This window comes from Vespula pensylvanica, chromosome 2 (genome assembly GCF_014466175.1).
Source record: "Vespula pensylvanica isolate Volc-1 chromosome 2, ASM1446617v1, whole genome shotgun sequence".
NCBI classification, from domain to species: domain Eukaryota; kingdom Metazoa; phylum Arthropoda; class Insecta; order Hymenoptera; family Vespidae; genus Vespula; species Vespula pensylvanica.
Window position 1 is genome coordinate 16893274 of NC_057686.1, and position 16012 is coordinate 16909285.

General features: G+C 38.8%; 2 protein-coding genes and 1 non-coding gene across 3 annotated transcripts in view; 2 read left to right on the plus strand and 1 right to left on the minus strand.

Annotated features, from left to right (window-relative positions):
* LOC122638115 (lysine-specific histone demethylase 1A) overlaps window positions 1–7101 on the plus strand; it is a 125525-nt gene extending 118424 nt beyond the window's left edge. The window contains exons 11-14 of the mRNA XM_043830811.1: window positions 2741–3033; window positions 3430–3642; window positions 3836–4046; window positions 5154–7101. Coding sequence (XP_043686746.1) covers window positions 2741–3033; window positions 3430–3642; window positions 3836–4046; window positions 5154–5389 — 953 coding nt within the window. The 3' untranslated portion in view covers window positions 5390–7101. The remainder of the gene's footprint in view (window positions 1–2740; window positions 3034–3429; window positions 3643–3835; window positions 4047–5153) is intronic.
* Window positions 7102–7945: 844 nt separating this feature from the next.
* On the minus strand, window positions 7946–8095 carry LOC122627420. The gene has a single exon (XR_006326855.1). It is a non-coding gene; the product is annotated as a U1 spliceosomal RNA (small nuclear RNA).
* A 272-nt stretch (window positions 8096–8367) lies between these two features.
* Window positions 8368–13961, plus strand: LOC122638044 (trichohyalin-like). The gene is made up of 2 exons (XM_043830665.1): window positions 8368–9051; window positions 11911–13961. Exons 1-2 carry the CDS (start codon window positions 8772–8774, stop codon window positions 13281–13283), a joined length of 1653 nt encoding a protein of 550 aa, XP_043686600.1. The 5' UTR covers window positions 8368–8771; the 3' UTR covers window positions 13284–13961.
* The last annotated feature ends 2051 nt before the right edge of the window (window positions 13962–16012 follow it).

Here is a 16012-nt window from a genome sequence, read left to right on the forward strand (position 1 = left end):
TATATATATATATATATGAATGATATATATATGAAAGTATACGCGGCGTTACTTTTTCACGGTGCGATGCACAAGATAGAACACAGCTAAAGTGTCCCCCGTAAAAAGAGATCATCTGTCTCTCTCCCACTCTCACATGCTTCTTCCCTTTTAGCTTTTCGTCTGCGAGTCTAGTACGATTCGCGTCCTGTTATCCCTTCCTTCCTTCCTTCCTTCCTTCCTTCCTTCCTTCCTTCCTTCCTTCCTTCCTTTCTCTTTTTCTTTCTTCCTTGCTTCCTTTCTCCTCTTCTCTTTTTCATCCCTATCTTTCTCTTTCACAATTTCTTCCTCCTCTTCTCTCCTTGTCAAACGACAAGCAGTTTCTTGTCACCCAGGAAGCTTTTCAAATATTTGCTTCCTCCTGCTAACTCTTTTCACGTCCTTATTCTGCTTTCGTCTACGTATCGTCCTATCTTATCGACTATCAACCCCCTCCCCCTTTTTTCTTTTGTTACTTTTCTCGATACGAAGGATATATTTTCTAAGTATATAAACTAAGCATCGAGCAAATTACTTTCCTCTTTTTCCTTTCTTTGACACTTTTTTCCTTCTTTTTTTTTCTTCCCTTTCTTTCTTTCTTTTAATTCTTTTTTTCTTTTTTTTTTTTTCATTCTACTTTCTCACCTATCCGTTTTCTCTATTTACGTTGTCTAATCGAAACTAATTGGGTAATATGATCGACAATGAGAATTCTTTTAATTATCATTTTATTTTAAGAGCTTGAATACGCTTGGCAATCAACGATTTGACAGTAAATGGATAACAGACAGAGAAAGAGAATGGTGCAGGCTCTCTATCAACGATTTCGGTCGACTCAGAGCCGCCTCATTGCCAAGGGCTTAATTCCCCATTCCCGTAGTTATCCGTAGGGAGGATGAGAGAAGTAGGATGAGGATGAGGAGGAGAAGGAGAAAGAGGGAGAGGAGGAAGAGATGTAGGTAGAGGAGGAAAAGGACCCCGGGCTTACCATAATTCTGGTGGTTTCGGATTATTCTCTCGCTCGACTGTTGAATATTCTCTCGCTTATTACAAAAGGGGGTTTGCGATAATCGACGACGTAACAAACCAAAATTTAGCCGAATCAAAGTAACGGTAACGACGATGAAAGGGGAAAAGAGAAAGAGGATGAGTCGTAGTTGAAATAATAACAAATTCATATCGTTTCGCTTTGAAATTATTCGACGATACTCGGTGAGAACGTTCATGCTAAAATGGAGATGGATAAAAATGAACAAACGAGAGGCAGAGAAAGAAAGAGAGAGAGAGAGAGAGAGAGAGAGAGGGAGAGGGGTGAGAGAATATGATAAATTGAAACTACGAGGGAGAAATATTTTGCGTCCATCTTTGTATTCTCCATGCAGTCATCTCTCCTCGCACGAGTGCTTTCCGGTTCGTTGGAACATTTTGATAATGCGTTTCAGCTCGAACTCGAAACACGCTAATTTATATCACGCTCGAGTGTAAATTTATATTTCTGGAATGGAGAGATGGAGATTGTGTTGGTAGCGGCTGCCGAAATGGGAGCACCGGTAGCAATGGTAGATGAGGTAGAGAGAAAGAGAGAGAGAGAGAGAGAGAGAGAGAGAGAGAGAGAGAGAGAGAGAGAGTAAGAGAGAACGATGGCTGTTAGCACGGGAACCGTGCTGCTCAGCCATCAACATAATTAAACGGCCTAAGTGGAGACGTCCGTGTATCATTATTAGGACTGCATCGCCATCTTCACCGTGGCACATCGTCGAGTATCCTCCTCACACTTTCAAAAGCCATTCGAGCGAGCGAGGAATATATATTCTGATTTAAGCGTGCCAACCGGCGAAATATCCGTTTAAGCGATAATGACGATGATGCGTCCAACATCAGCGTTGCAGTTCCAAAACGGCTTGCTGTGCTTCGTTCTACATGGCGCCGGGCGACCGCTTCAAATTTATGTCTCTCGCTCATTCTCGAGATTCTCTATCTCTACTCTACTCTCTCTCTCTCTCTCTCTCTCTCTCTCTCTCTCTCTCTCTCTCTCTCCTGCTCGTTGTGCTTTTAAAGGGAGCTCGGCTGCTGTCTCGTTTCCTCACCGAAATTTCGATCTCCTGTTCACGTTTCGCGTTTCGCGTTTCGCGTTTCGCCTAAATTTCGCGTGTCGTCTCTCCTTGATGTCTCTAGGGTAATTAAGCGAGGCTAACATGTGAGACACGTGGCATAGATCGAGTCATAAGTATCATTCGTTTCAAAGTCTTTTTTTTTCCTCCTTTTTACTCCGTTCTTTTGTTTTTATGTTTTTCTCCTGTTTCTTCCCTCTTTAAAAATCTATATCGCAGAATACATCAGTATATTTTGTTAACACGTTTCGATATTGTAAATTTCATCTCATGAAATCCAATATTTTTTATTTGAAAGTATAATCGAGAGAATGGATTTTTTTTTTATCTTCTTTTTTTCTTCCACCCCACCCTTTCCAAAAAACCGTGCATAAATGCATAAGAATTTTTATCGTAACGTATCTCAATGGCCAATTCAAGCCTAAGCATCGATTCTGATTTCCATATATTTATCGAGCGATTAACTTTGAATATTAGCTATACCGACCTAACTCTATATTTTCTCTAGTTCGTTTTATTCAACGTTCTTTTCTTTTTGTTTTTCTTGTTTTGTTTCTTTTGTTTCTTTTTTTTTTTATTATTCGTCCTTTTTCTTTTTCTTATTCTTCCAGTTCGCAACGGATATTCCTGCGTACCTGTTGCTCTCTCGGAAGGACTCGATATTCGATTGAACACAGCTGCAAGGGCCGTTCGGTACGGAGTAAATGGCGTAGAAGTATGGGCCGCACCCTCTCGCAGCCTCCACACAAATCATACCGTCTATAAAGCCGACGCTGTTTTGGTTACGCTGCCACTCGGCGTTCTTAAGGCTTCCGCTCCACCCTCCGCGGTTGCTTTCAACCCTCCGCTTCCGGATTGGAAGTCTCAAGCCATCCAGAGGCTCGGCTTTGGCAATTTAAATAAGGTAAGATCTTATAGGCTAAGTCGATTCTAAAGAGTACTAACGTATTTATGAGACGACAAGTTCGCTTGAAAATTGTTCAGAACGGTAAGAAAAAGAACGTGCCCTTCTTGGTAAATCTTCTTAACTTTCTTTCCTATTTTCTCTCTTTAATTTTCTTCTTCTTCATCTTCTTCTTCTTCTTCTTCTTCTTCTTCATCTTCATATTTTAATTTTTTCTCTTTCCTTTTCTTTTTCGTATTTTTTTCTTTCCCTCTCGCACTTCTTTATTCTTTCATTTTATCTAATCGTTATTTAACTCTTTTTTATGTTTTGTTATTAGAAACTTATAAGAGTCCGAGTAGTACGTACTTGATTAACGTACATTCATTTTCAAGAAAGCGAATGCAAACATTTCAGGTAGTATTATGCTTCGAACGAATCTTTTGGGATCCAACGGCGAACTTGTTCGGGCACGTGGGTAGTACGACCGCCTCGAGAGGAGAACTCTTCCTGTTCTGGAACCTGTACAAAGCGCCGGTCCTGTTGGCCCTCGTCGCTGGAGAGGCAGCCTGCGTAATGGAGAATGTCAGCGACGACGTTATCATTGGTCGCTGTATCTCGGTCCTCAAGGTGGGTGAACTTTCACGAGAGTTCTCTCTCTCTCTCTCTCTCTCTCACTCTCTGTATTTAAAATAAAATAAAAGAAAAAAAAAAGAAAGGAAGAAAGAAAGGAAGAAAGACAGACAGGATGAAAAAAAAAGAAAAAAGAAAGAAAAGAAATTTTGTTATTCGATTAGCTCGAACGTCGCTTGTATTTCCACAGACGATCTTTGGCAACCAAGTAGTCCCACAACCCCGAGAGAGTGTCGTTACAAGATGGCGTGCGGATCCTTGGGCCCGCGGCTCCTACAGTTTCGTCGCAGTCGGCAGCTCCGGAAGTGATTACGATCTCCTTGCGGCACCGGTAGCACCACCAGCGCCACCCAATTATCCCCCGGGCACACCGTCGCCTCAACCAAGGGTCTTCTTCGCAGGTGAGAATTTTTTCGTCAAATTTATTCGCGTCGATTAAGAGAAAAAAAAAAGAAAATAGAACCAAAAAAATCAAGAAATAAAGAGGGAAAGAAAAATGAAATTTCTTTGAATATTCGATAATCCAATTCTATCGGTTGATTAATTAAAAAATTTTTGCTCTCGAAGAATTTTATTAATTAATCATGAATGACAATTGCATTTCGTTTCAGACAATGTTCGATTTAATAAAAATTTTCAACATTGTTAAATTGATCGAAGCGACATGACCGAGTTTCCGGGATATCTCACTATCATTTCACCATTATGAAAACGATCTATTCTTTTTCATAGGAACACGTAACGAACATGCCGAAACGATTCAAATGGAAAAGATTTTCTCTGTTATATTCATTTGTCGCGAACCGTATCTCGAGCGTATAAAGTTCTTCAATGGCCAGCGTACCTTCGTTACGTGACTTTGTTCGGGAGAGGTTCCTTTCACGTACCGTTTCTATGCTCTTTCTTGAATTTGGGTGACCTGAAAAAGGCTATAAGAGTGAGAGAGAGAGAGAGAGAGAGAGAGAGAGAGAGAGAGAGAGAGAAAGAGAAAAAGAGAGAGAGAGAATTTGTTCTCTTTTTCGTTGAACCACGTACCATTTTTAAGTCGTCGTCTTTCGAGATCAAAACCGCGAGCAAACTGTTACGCGAAAGACTTTATAGAAAGAAAGAAAGAAAGAAAGAAAGAAAGAAAGAAAGAAAGAAAGAAAGAAAGAAAGACTCTTTTCGTTCGTCCTAAATCATTATATCCGATGACGACAAAGTGTTCTAAAATTAAAGCGAGCTATTACTTATTGAAATCCAGAAATCTGTTTCTATCTTCGAGTTTCTCCGTAGGGAAAAAAAAGATGGACGAAAAAGAAAAAGAAAGAACAGTGATGAAGTTGTACACCGTCATGTCCTTTTGTTTTACGATGTTTACGACAGACAAAAATGAGAAATAAAAAAAAAGTAAAAGAAAGAAAGAAAGAAAGAAAGAAAGAAAGAAAGAAAGAATGGAAAATAAAAAAGAAAGAAAACGAATAATCTCTAAATTATAAAGTTAGAACGATACTTTTGTCTGATTTCAGGAGAACATACGATCCGTAATTATCCGGCAACTGTGCACGGTGCATTCTTGAGTGGACTTCGCGAAGGTGGTCGAATTGCTGACCAACTCTGTGGAAGTCCTTACGCGCCACCAACGATGCCAACAACCGTACCTAGTTCAACCGGGGTTTCATCATCGAACAATACGGCGACTACGAACAACAACAACAACAATAACAGCAATAGCAATACGACTGGGACGAGCTCGGCGCCTTAGTATTTCACAAACAAATTTCTATCGATCCTTCCACGATCTCAATTCGATCGATTAATCGCGTTGTTAATCGCGCTCGCGTATCGTCTCTTTAGCAAAAGATATTGATGAGTGAATAAGACAGAGAGAAAGAGAGAGAGAGAAAGAGAGAGAGAGAATGAATGACAAAGTGAGATAAAGAGAGAATCGAGAGCGGCCCTTTTGCAGTACGCAAGCATCCCTTCGAGAACCTGCCTTGTTCATTTTCATTTCTTTTTTTTTTTTTCGTCGTCATCTTGTTCTTCTTGTTCTTGTTCTTGTTCTTCTTTTTCTTCTTCTTCTTCTTCTTCTTCCTCCGGTATTTTTTTATTTTTCCTTATTATTTCTTTCGAATAAAAAGGAACACGACCAAGAAGATCAGCATTCTTCGAAATCACTTCGAAATCACTTCGAAAGCACTTGACTTGTTTTTATAAGAAACCCATTAAAGGATATGCACATACACGTATACTTGATAACGTGTAGGTAATAATTGTAAGAAAATCTTCTTCATTCTCGGAACCTTTTTCGCCCTCTCGATCCTCTCGATCCCCTTTTCATCTCGTCGCGTTTATACATATTTTATACGTACGAATCCGTGCCTTTAATGTCCTACATTATTATTATTATTATTATTATTATTATTATTATTATTATTATTATTATTATTATTATTATTATTATTATTATTATTAATATTATTATTAATATTAATATTATTATTAATTATATATGTATATATATGTATATGTATATGTATATGTACATGCATATATATATATATATATATGTATATGTAGAACATATAATAATTCTCGACGCAATATTGTATCATAACATTTGATTAGATTTTACTCGTGTAAAACGTTCGGTTTTCTCCCCTTTAACGATATACCCTTAACATCAGACACCCTTACCATACGCTTTGGTATCGCCAACATCACCGTAAATTTTCGCGCTCATTCGTTCGTTCGATCGTTCGTTTGTTCGTTTCTTCCTTCGTTCTTTCGTTTTTTCGTTCTTTCGTTCTCATTAATTATAAGTTTCTCGTCGATCTCGTGGTGTATTTTATACATACATATATATATATATATATATATATATATATATGTGTGTGTGTGTGAAAGAAAAAAGAAAAAAAATGAAATAAGGGGAAAGAATTCTCCTTCGAACTTCCTCCTCCTTTAGACACTCTTTTTTGCTTCCACGTCTCGACGCTGGTAAAATCCTTTGTCGTAGGTGTTCAACTTCGTCCTTATACACTCGGACCTGGCCTATATAATGCGTTACGTGATCAAATTCGCGGGTTTAGCACCATTCCAATTCTCGTAGGATAATCTCACTTTTCCCCAACAATTTTTCTCGGGTGGAGAGGAAAAAGAAAGAGAAAAAAAAAGAAAGAAAGAAAGAGAAAGAGAGAGAGAGAGAGAGAGAGAGAGAGTGTGTGTGTGTGTGTGAATGGGAGAGAGAGAGAGAGAATACGAAAAAACGTGACAATTTAACACGTGTTCTCACTTTTCACGTAGTGTGCATGCGTGCATGCAAGTGAGCAAGCGATATACGTCATGTGTACATGTATGTGTACACATGAGAAAAAAAAAAAGAAAAAAGAAAGAAATTGTTTATGTTTATTGTATAGCTAATTGTGAGATTTAGCATAAGAAAATATGTAATGAAGAATCATACGAAATCCTAAATCAAGATCTTTTTCTTCTTCTTCTTCGTACCAGATGTACACACGTCGTGGTTTATCATTCGTGACCTGAGATAACTATTAGATAGATAACTATTAGTTGGAGGTAGTACTAATTTTTGTGTTATGATTATTTGATAAATTATCATGATTATAGCGCTACTTACTGGTCCCGCCAGCCAGAGTTTCGCTGCTATCGATGGATCGTGTTTAAGAGACAATTCGAAACGGTTTTATTTGACACGGTTATTTTCGAATTGGAAAGAAGAACGGTCCAGATAATGCACCATTGTGAAATTCTTGATTGTTCGGCTGCCGTTCAGTCTTTTCTCGTTCCATCATCACCCTCTAAAGAACATCTTGCTGTTGTCTGAGAAACACTTGGGCAGGCAAGTTAAGCTCCGCCGCTCTGAGATGATGATGTCAATGTCTCCACGAGAGGATTCTTTTTTAGTGCTAGATCTGAAGATGAAAATCCTCGATGGATCTATTTCTCAGCTTGGAAATAGTCCGTCATAGTCGTCGTCTTCATAGTCCGTTCGAACCGTCACACAAAACAAGATCTCGTTCGAGCAAGCCGCGAGAGAGAGAATCTTCTAACTAGTACTTACTACTACTATTGCTACTGCTGCTGCTGCTACTGCTGCTGCTGCTGCCTGCTACTAACTTGCTGCTTTCAATGCTGTCTCGATGATAAGAAAGATGAGAAAGATTAAAAAGCGACGTGATGTTGTTCCTGGCGTGATCAAGCGCGTCACCGCAATCGTTCATCGAACTGTTTCGGATTCATTAACCTCACATGTCACAATCAACAATCTTTTTTGTATCTTTGTCAAAAGTTATTTTGCATGGGGTCTGCGTTACCGCAAATACCCCACACTATCAAAAATTGAACGCACAAATACTCGCATTAGGAGTACTTACAGGCTTCAGCGTTTAGCCTCAGTCCTGGGGGAACCACCTCGTTGATCATGGTATCCCCTGCGCCAGGTTAGTATGAAGATATAAACCTCATATCTATCTTGTTATTACTATCGCAATGTTATCTCGCTTTTGGGAAGTTGATAATATATCACGCCATCTTTTGGCCCGTTTAACAAATGATAATATTTGTTTGTTTAATATTTTATACAATCTAACAGATCTACCTTGTCATTTTTTCATTTTTTAATTCCCATCTTTGTTTTCCTATTTCCTTATTTTTATTATCTTTTACTCATTATTTTCATCAAAATCAACCGATGTCCAACAGTTTTTCTTTTTTCTTTTTTTTCCTTCTTTCATACCAAATATTACATTTTTGAAACATAATCATGATATTTCAGTTACGAACGTTAGTCGATTGAAGCTATAAAAAGTATCGAATAAAAAACTGTAATTTAACACGGTTAGTTAGAAAAAAAGCTCGATAGAGGGGGAGGGAATACCAATCAAGAGAGTATGTAATTCAAGACAGAAACTCGTTGAACGATGTATGTAATCGAAACAACAAGCGTAAATCTCTATGGCAACCTCGATAACGGAAAGGAAGGAAACAAGTAGGAAGAAGGAGAGAGAGAGAAATAGAGAAAGAGATAGATAGAGAGAAAGAGAAAGAGAATTTCGTCGGCGTAGTCGGCTTTTCGTGGTTATTGCCAGACCGATATTTGTTCGGTTCCCTTGAAATCCCCAAAAATGAGTGTCCTACCGTTGCCAAAGGTCGAGTGTGGTCCACCTAGACATCAAAAGCATCCGCAGGAGGTTATCGGGACTGCCAACGTTACTTTCGGTCACAGATTACGCGATCGTGGAGAGTGTAAAATCGTGAAGGTACGGGAATCAATTTTCGACAAGTTGAAAGAGGCAGAGGCAAGGGAGAGAAGAGATTATGAAAATTTCCTAAAGTCATGGGAATTTGAGAAGGAAACTAGCAGAAAGAGAAGAGTGAAGGAAGTTCGAGGTCGAGTCGAAGAAGGTACGTCGCTTGTTGTTCGAGCGATCATTCGATGTCGAAGCTACCATTTTGTTGATCGATCCGTAACTTGAACATCGCGCGAACGTATTCGTCATACGATATCTTCGTCCGTCATGATCGACTTTTAAAAAATTCAACAATTTTTAATTACGATAATTCCGTACCTCTATCGGAAATATCTAACACGGTTCTACCTAATATTTTGTTTAAAGTGCTTTGTAAAAATAGAAATTCCTTTGTTATGAAAGAACGTTAAAATGAATTCAGCCGAGAAAGGACGATATTGCGTAAGGTGATCATAGATCTGTTCAACTCGATTAATGTTCAAACTTTTATTCGCTACGATTAAATATTTCGTACATCGTAAACTTCTACTAGTTTTCTTTAAACAATTAATATCTCTTGATGGTTTCATGGGAGATAGTTAAATGGATAAAAATTCTTTCGTGAGAGAGACGTACGGTAGATTAACACGTACGAGTACAATGGCGAAAGGGACGGGTTGAAGGGAAAGGGAAAAGGGAAGGGAGTTTAACGTCGTCTCAAGTTGAAATGACAAAAAAAGTCGGCGTGATTCATCGAAGGAGCCACGTACGGTGAACGGTCGGTGAACGTTAGCGAACGAAAATCGAGAGCTACGATGCGTTTCTTAAGGACTTAAAGGAAGATCCTTAAAAAAGGCGCGTGAGTAAAGCAGCCGCCGGTATGACCCTTTCATCGTGGCCGCTCCGCTTATTATGGATTTCGCGGGCCCCGGTAGCACCTTTTGTGAACTCATCGTTGGTCCGACGTGGTGTCGATAAAAAATTTAAATAAAATCGATGATGGTCCGTTCGCTCGCACGTACGCACGCATGCATGCACGTACGCAACCCATACGCGTCAACCTTTTATACTGTAGTATACACTATGTGTAATATTATCACGCGAAAATTAAACGCGTGCTCGCGATGTTTATCGTTTCGTCCTCTCTCTCTCTCTCTCTCTCTCTCTCTCTCTCTCTCTCTCTCTCTCTCTCTCTCTTTGTCTTTTTCTTTCTCATATCCCTTAAAATACTATACATACTTTGTATTTGTAATGTCTATGTGTATGTACGTGCGAGTTGAATAAACGTACGCGTGTGTCCACATAGTTTCATCACTGTAGCCATAACGAAGTTTGCACCGGTACACGTTGCATCGATTATGAGCCAGCGAGATCGGTAAAAACGAGAACGTTTCCGCTTTTCGTACGATACGTATTTGATAATTTAATAGGAAACGAACGGCGGCTGCAGCGGCGGCGATGGCGTCCGGATTCGTGGAGAGAAGGTAGGGGAGGGCGCGCGGGCGTGACTAGCGCAGGACAATGGTCACGATTTCAACGCAAACTCGTTGGAACTCGTATTATCGGGATGGGTGTGAGGGAATCTTCCTGTCTTTCTTTTTTTTTGTTTTGTTTTGTTTTGTTTTGTTTATTTGTTTGTTTGTTTCGTTATGTTTTATTTTTCGTTTTGTTTTTCAATCTGCTTCCTTTACTCCTGTTTCTTTCTCTCTCTTTCTCCTTTCTCTCTTCTTCTTCTTCTTCTACCCTTTCTCTTTCTCTCTTTTTCTTTTTCTTTCTCTCTTTTTCTCTGTCTCTCTCTCTCTCTTTCTCTCTTTTTTTTATTGCCTTACATTTTCCACAACTGCTCGTTGCAAAACTTTCGAAAACGGCTTTAACCTAGTTTTCTCTATTTTTTTAATTTTTTTCCCTTCTGTCTCTCTTTTTTTTTTTTTTACACATATATATTTTTTATCTTTTTTTTTTTTTTTTTTTTTTTTTTTTTTTTTTTTTTTTTTTTTTTTTTTTTTTTTTTTTGATTGGATTTCGTAATAACGTTCCAAGTGATTCAATAATCGTTCGGTTCAGTGAATTTGACCGAAATTTTGCTCTCGTACGTGGTTTTTCTTTTTGAATACATCTATATCTTGATTACATTAATTTTGGGGAAATAAAAATAAAAATAAAAAAAAAAAAAGGAGAACGAAACCCTTTCCCCTTTCTCACCTGCCCTCCACTCCAGAGAAAAAAGAAACGGAGATATTGCACTATAAAATAGCCTTTGAATATTGCGCGAGTAATAATAATTGCACCATTTGTCATCCAGTTTCACGGTTTTAACGATCGTATTTACCAAGAGATATAGATACCCATGGGAATCATCGATAATTCTTTTTCATTAATGCATTTTGGATCCGTTTTGGAATATTGTAAAGGTGATTGCGAAATTCCAACGTGCATTTATTTTCAAAGTATAATTCGAGCGAGAGAGAGAGAGAGAGAGAGAGAGAGAGAGAGAGAGAGGGAGAGAAATAAAGAGAGAGAATTTCGATCATTATTGTTTCAATATCGAAATATCGAAAATATCGATTGGATTAGCTAATTATTTGCGCGCCCAACGGTTTTGGTTGTTTTTCCACCCGTGAAATAACGCGATCGCAAGAGTTTTCTCCGGTTGATAGGGATACATTCGTGGGAACGTTAAAAAAAGAGGGATTAAAACGAGCACGTAGCTGGAAAAACAGAACGGTGGTTGATTCCCTTTCTCTTATTCTCTTGTTGGTGAAAGAGAGACAAAGGAGAGATTGAGAGAGAGAGAGAGAGAGAGAGAGAGAGAGAGAGAGAGAAAAGAGAAAAAAAAAGGGATGAAGAGAAACGCAAACGAGAGGTTTCAGCGGTGGGGGTGGAAGGTTGGGAGGGAGAGGGAGGGGGGAGAGAGGGGGAAAGCGTTACGAGCGGGCCGAACAACGCCGATGGACTCTTTAGCGCGTCGACGACTGTGCAAACATTGATAATTACACCGGCAATTAATTCGGATGCGGTTGATTCGAATTTACAGAAATGGCGATGTACGAGGAAAGCGTGAACGTACGTAGAGAGAAGTTACGGGATCTGATATTGAGAGAGGAGACACAGTTGACGCGGGAAATTGTCGAGCAAGCTCAACACGGCGAAGATACGAGGATGGAGGAAATGAGAGAGGAAACTGAACGACTGAGGAAGCAACAAGAGGAACACCGTTTGGCATTGCTTGCCTCTAAACGAATGCAACAGTATATCGCGCGTTGTCCCGAGGTGAGGAACGAGTTAATGAAGAGAAACACGAAAGAGGCGAAGATTTGTAACTTAGTTCAAATGGCCGAGAACAAGGCAAAGAGACAGCTCGACGATGAGTTGGAGAGGCTTTGGCACGAGTTGATGTTGAGAGAGGTAAAGGCCAAAGAGGATAGAGAGGTCGAGGAAGCGAAGAAGCGTCTTCATCTGAAAAGGGAATCTTTGAGGGTCTTGGCCAAACAGGTGGCCGGTAAGTTGGCTTCGGAGGAAGAAGTGAAACGAGTTAAGAAAGAGGAAAGAGAGTATCTCGAAGGATTGTGGGAAAACGTTAGAAAAGAGGAGAGGATGAAATTGGATACGGAGAAGAAGAAGCGGGAAGCATTGAGAAAGGAACTGGAGGAACAGGCGACGAGAGCTAAGAGAATCTTGGTCGAACGTGCGAGAGAAGAGATTAGGATCGATGAGGCCTTGAACGATCTTGCGAAGGAAGAGTTGGAGAAAGAGAAGGCCGCCATCAAGGAAACTTCGATGGTATTGCGTCGAGAACTTCTCGCTTACTTGAAGTATCTCGAAGAGTTGCGGGAGGAGGAGGCCAGGAGGAATTTAGAAGTGGACAGGATAGTGGAGGAGTCGATGAAGGACGCTCGGGCGAGAAGAGACCTTGCGGTTAAGAGATTCAAGGAGATGCGAGAACGAAATCTACAAGAAGTCATTCTTTGTAGGGAGGAACAAATGAGGAGGAAGAGGGAGATGGAAGAAAGGGATAAACGATTGCTCGAGGAAGAGAAAATCGTTTTGGATAAAGAGATCGAGACTAACGCGAGATTGTGCGCGATCGCGAGGGAGGAAGAGAAAAGGAAGATGATTTCTTACGGGAAGGATCTAACGGAGCAAATGAAATACGTTGAGGTTATGCGCGCTAGGGAACGCGAAGAGGACGAGAGGATCTATCGGGAAGGACTTAAGAGGGAGAACGAATATCGAAAGTTAACCGAAGAACTGCTGAACGCCTCGGAAAACGTCACGCCGCATCCGTTCAAGCTACTCCTCAGGGAATACGACGCTCGTCTCGCTGCCGAGAAACGAGGCCTCCGTTATTGCCCTCCTCCTTTACCACCCCTCCTACCACCACCGCAAACCCAACCATCGACGAAGTAATTTTTCTAACGACTCTCAAAGCGCCTTTCCTTCTTTCCCTTCCGTGCTTTGCACTTTTACGACGACGCTGTCGTTGTTTCTCTTCTCCTTCGCCTCACACCCCTCCCCCAAACCCACCCCACCCCTCTTTGCCGTTCGCCACGATGTAACCAACGAATTGTGCGATAAAGCGATGTAATTTTAGTCTTTTATTACACCCCTGTCTCTTTGTCCCTTTCTTTCGACTCTGGGAGCATTCTTTTATACCACGAAAGGAGTTCCTTCTAACGAGGGATAATACGTCTACCTGATCGCATCACTGGAATTTCTATTTTGCCAGACCAACGGAATTCCTCGTTCTCTCTTTATATTTGTTTATTTATTTGTTTATTTTTTGTTTACTCTGCGTTTCTATTTTTTTTCGATTTTTTATTTTTCCTTCCTTATTTTTATTTTTATTTTCAAACAACAAATTTCGACTCGTACGATTCTCTCACGTGAAAAAAAAAAAAAAAGTATCGGGACATTTGGTGCCCGTATATGTATATCCGGTACTCTCGTATAATTTATACTATTTCGTATTCGCAAAAAAAAAAATTTCATTTTAAAAACGAACCTTTGGAAAAATCTGTGCTCCAACACGTTTTCGAATGTGTCATCGAAATAAATATTAATAAAATTTGGAAAAACGTCGATCTCTCATACATTCCCAGTATCGTTTCCTATCTCCTGTATTTTTTTTTTCTTTTCGGTTTTTTCTTTATTTTGATTTTTAATTTTCGTTGTTTTTTTTTTTTTCCAAAACCGGCTTAGTATTTACATACTCGTGCAATTTCGTACATCATGATATAACATTTTCGGCTTGTTCGGTGATCGAACGTAGTTTATGCATTATTCAGCGACAAGGATAAAAATTTGCGATGATGTTACCTCGGTATCAGGAAACCGGTTTGTCAATCGTCGTCTTGAATGGACGACGAAGAAATCGAAGATCTTGTGAAACACCCTGTATCTTTATTGTGGATACTGTTGCAGCATCCTCGTTGTTACAGTGGTAGTAGAAAAGAGCAAAAGAGAAATTCTCATATAATCGGACAGGTCCTACCATCTGTGAGTCGCAAGAAGAAACTTCTAAACTCGTTACATCTTTCTTACTTATCGACCGTGCACATTATTCTTTATTCAAAAGTTTCCTTTTCATATTTGAACTTTAATCTCAAGGTTTTTTCTTATTTTGTTTTTGTTGTTTGTTTTTGTTTTCCTCTCCTATCTACCATATTCCATGTTACATGAAACGTTTTATTTCGAAAGAATATTCGGTCCTAGTAAAGATATCAGAAGTTAACAACGTTTAATCTCCATCGGTGAAAATATCGCAAAATTTCATTTCATATCTCCCACGATACTAACGATATTTACGAGATTTGGTTCGTTCCTATTAACGCGCCAATATGTTTCTTCGCACATATACGTCCGTATGCATCGTTTAACTTTCTTTATTAACGCGATATATCGTATTCGTTAAACAACGAAGGGGCAACTTTATTGAGTTTCGTTTGGTGGAAACAAACGAGAGAACGTAAACGTCTCTCCTAATATAAACGTTTTGCTCGTGATTAAAGCGTCATGGAAAATGTCGAATTTACGAAAGTGATCCTTTCAGTGATGCGTTTTTATCTTTTTTTTATTTTTTTATTTTTTCTTAGTTAACTCAAGAATCGAAAGGATCGAGAAGAGATAAAATGTTGAAACAGGATATTTTTGTTTCGCTTTTTTTTTTTTTTTGAACAAAAAAGATCCCACCAATAACAATGAACACCCTTCTCTTCTAAAAAGAAGAAACTAAGCCAAAGCGATAACGTTTTGCGTTTTCATTAGACTCGAAAGTCGAAATGAACGAGAAGCTATACAGGATTTCGATCGAATTTTTTTCGTTGACCTTTCTCTCCTCCCACCTCTCTCCCAACAACCTAGAAAATAGTTCGGAATCGAGAGAACGATTCTCGAAAAAGAATCGTCCTATGTATATTTTCTTTTTTTTGTGAAATCGTTTCGAAAGGAGACTGTTCTACATACCTACGTTTGGATTTGTAGAAAATTCGATAGGCAACGACGGTGCATGAACACATGGCATGCTTCGTAATTAGCCCGTGGAATATCCGTATACTCGCTAATATATAAGATACAACGGTATTCGGTAAGTACTAAAACATTTTACTAATTAAATTAACTTACTATATCACGTACTATTATCGCTCAGTAATTAGAAACAGTGACGAAGTTTATTTATTTCTTTTCGAGATGGTTACGCGAAGATCGTACGTAAAGTTAATTAACAGCGAACTAGTTACAAAAGAAAAAAAAAAAAACATACTAATAACAATAATAATAAAATTATATTTCTAAATCTAATTATCGTAATCAGGTACTATCGAATTCAATTAACACATTAATTTCATACTATTATTGTTTAACAGTTACGACAATGTTTATTTATTCCTATCCGACAGTTAAATCATGAAAATCATACTTAAACTCGTTTAACTGATGCGGAAGTGGGAAAAAGGGGAAGAAAGAAATAAAAAAAAAAAAAAAGAAAAAAAAAAAGAAAAATAAAAATAAAAAAGAAAAAAGAAGAAAATAATCATAAAGATACACGTAGAAAAAAAAAATCAATCCGATTATTCAAATTACGTAAGATCGAGTAATTTCCTTCCGTAATTATTCGTTAAATTATGACTCTACCTGGA

Bases quoted from the DNA above. Each gene is read 5' to 3' on its own strand.
- LOC122638044 (XM_043830665.1), top strand. From the start codon at position 8,772: ATGAGTGTCCTACCGTTGCCAAAGGTCGAGTGTGGTCCACCTAGACAT. The intron at 9,052-11,910 runs GTACGTCGCTTG...TCGAATTTACAG, and splicing joins TCGAGGTCGAGTCGAAGAAG to AAATGGCGATGTACGAGGAA.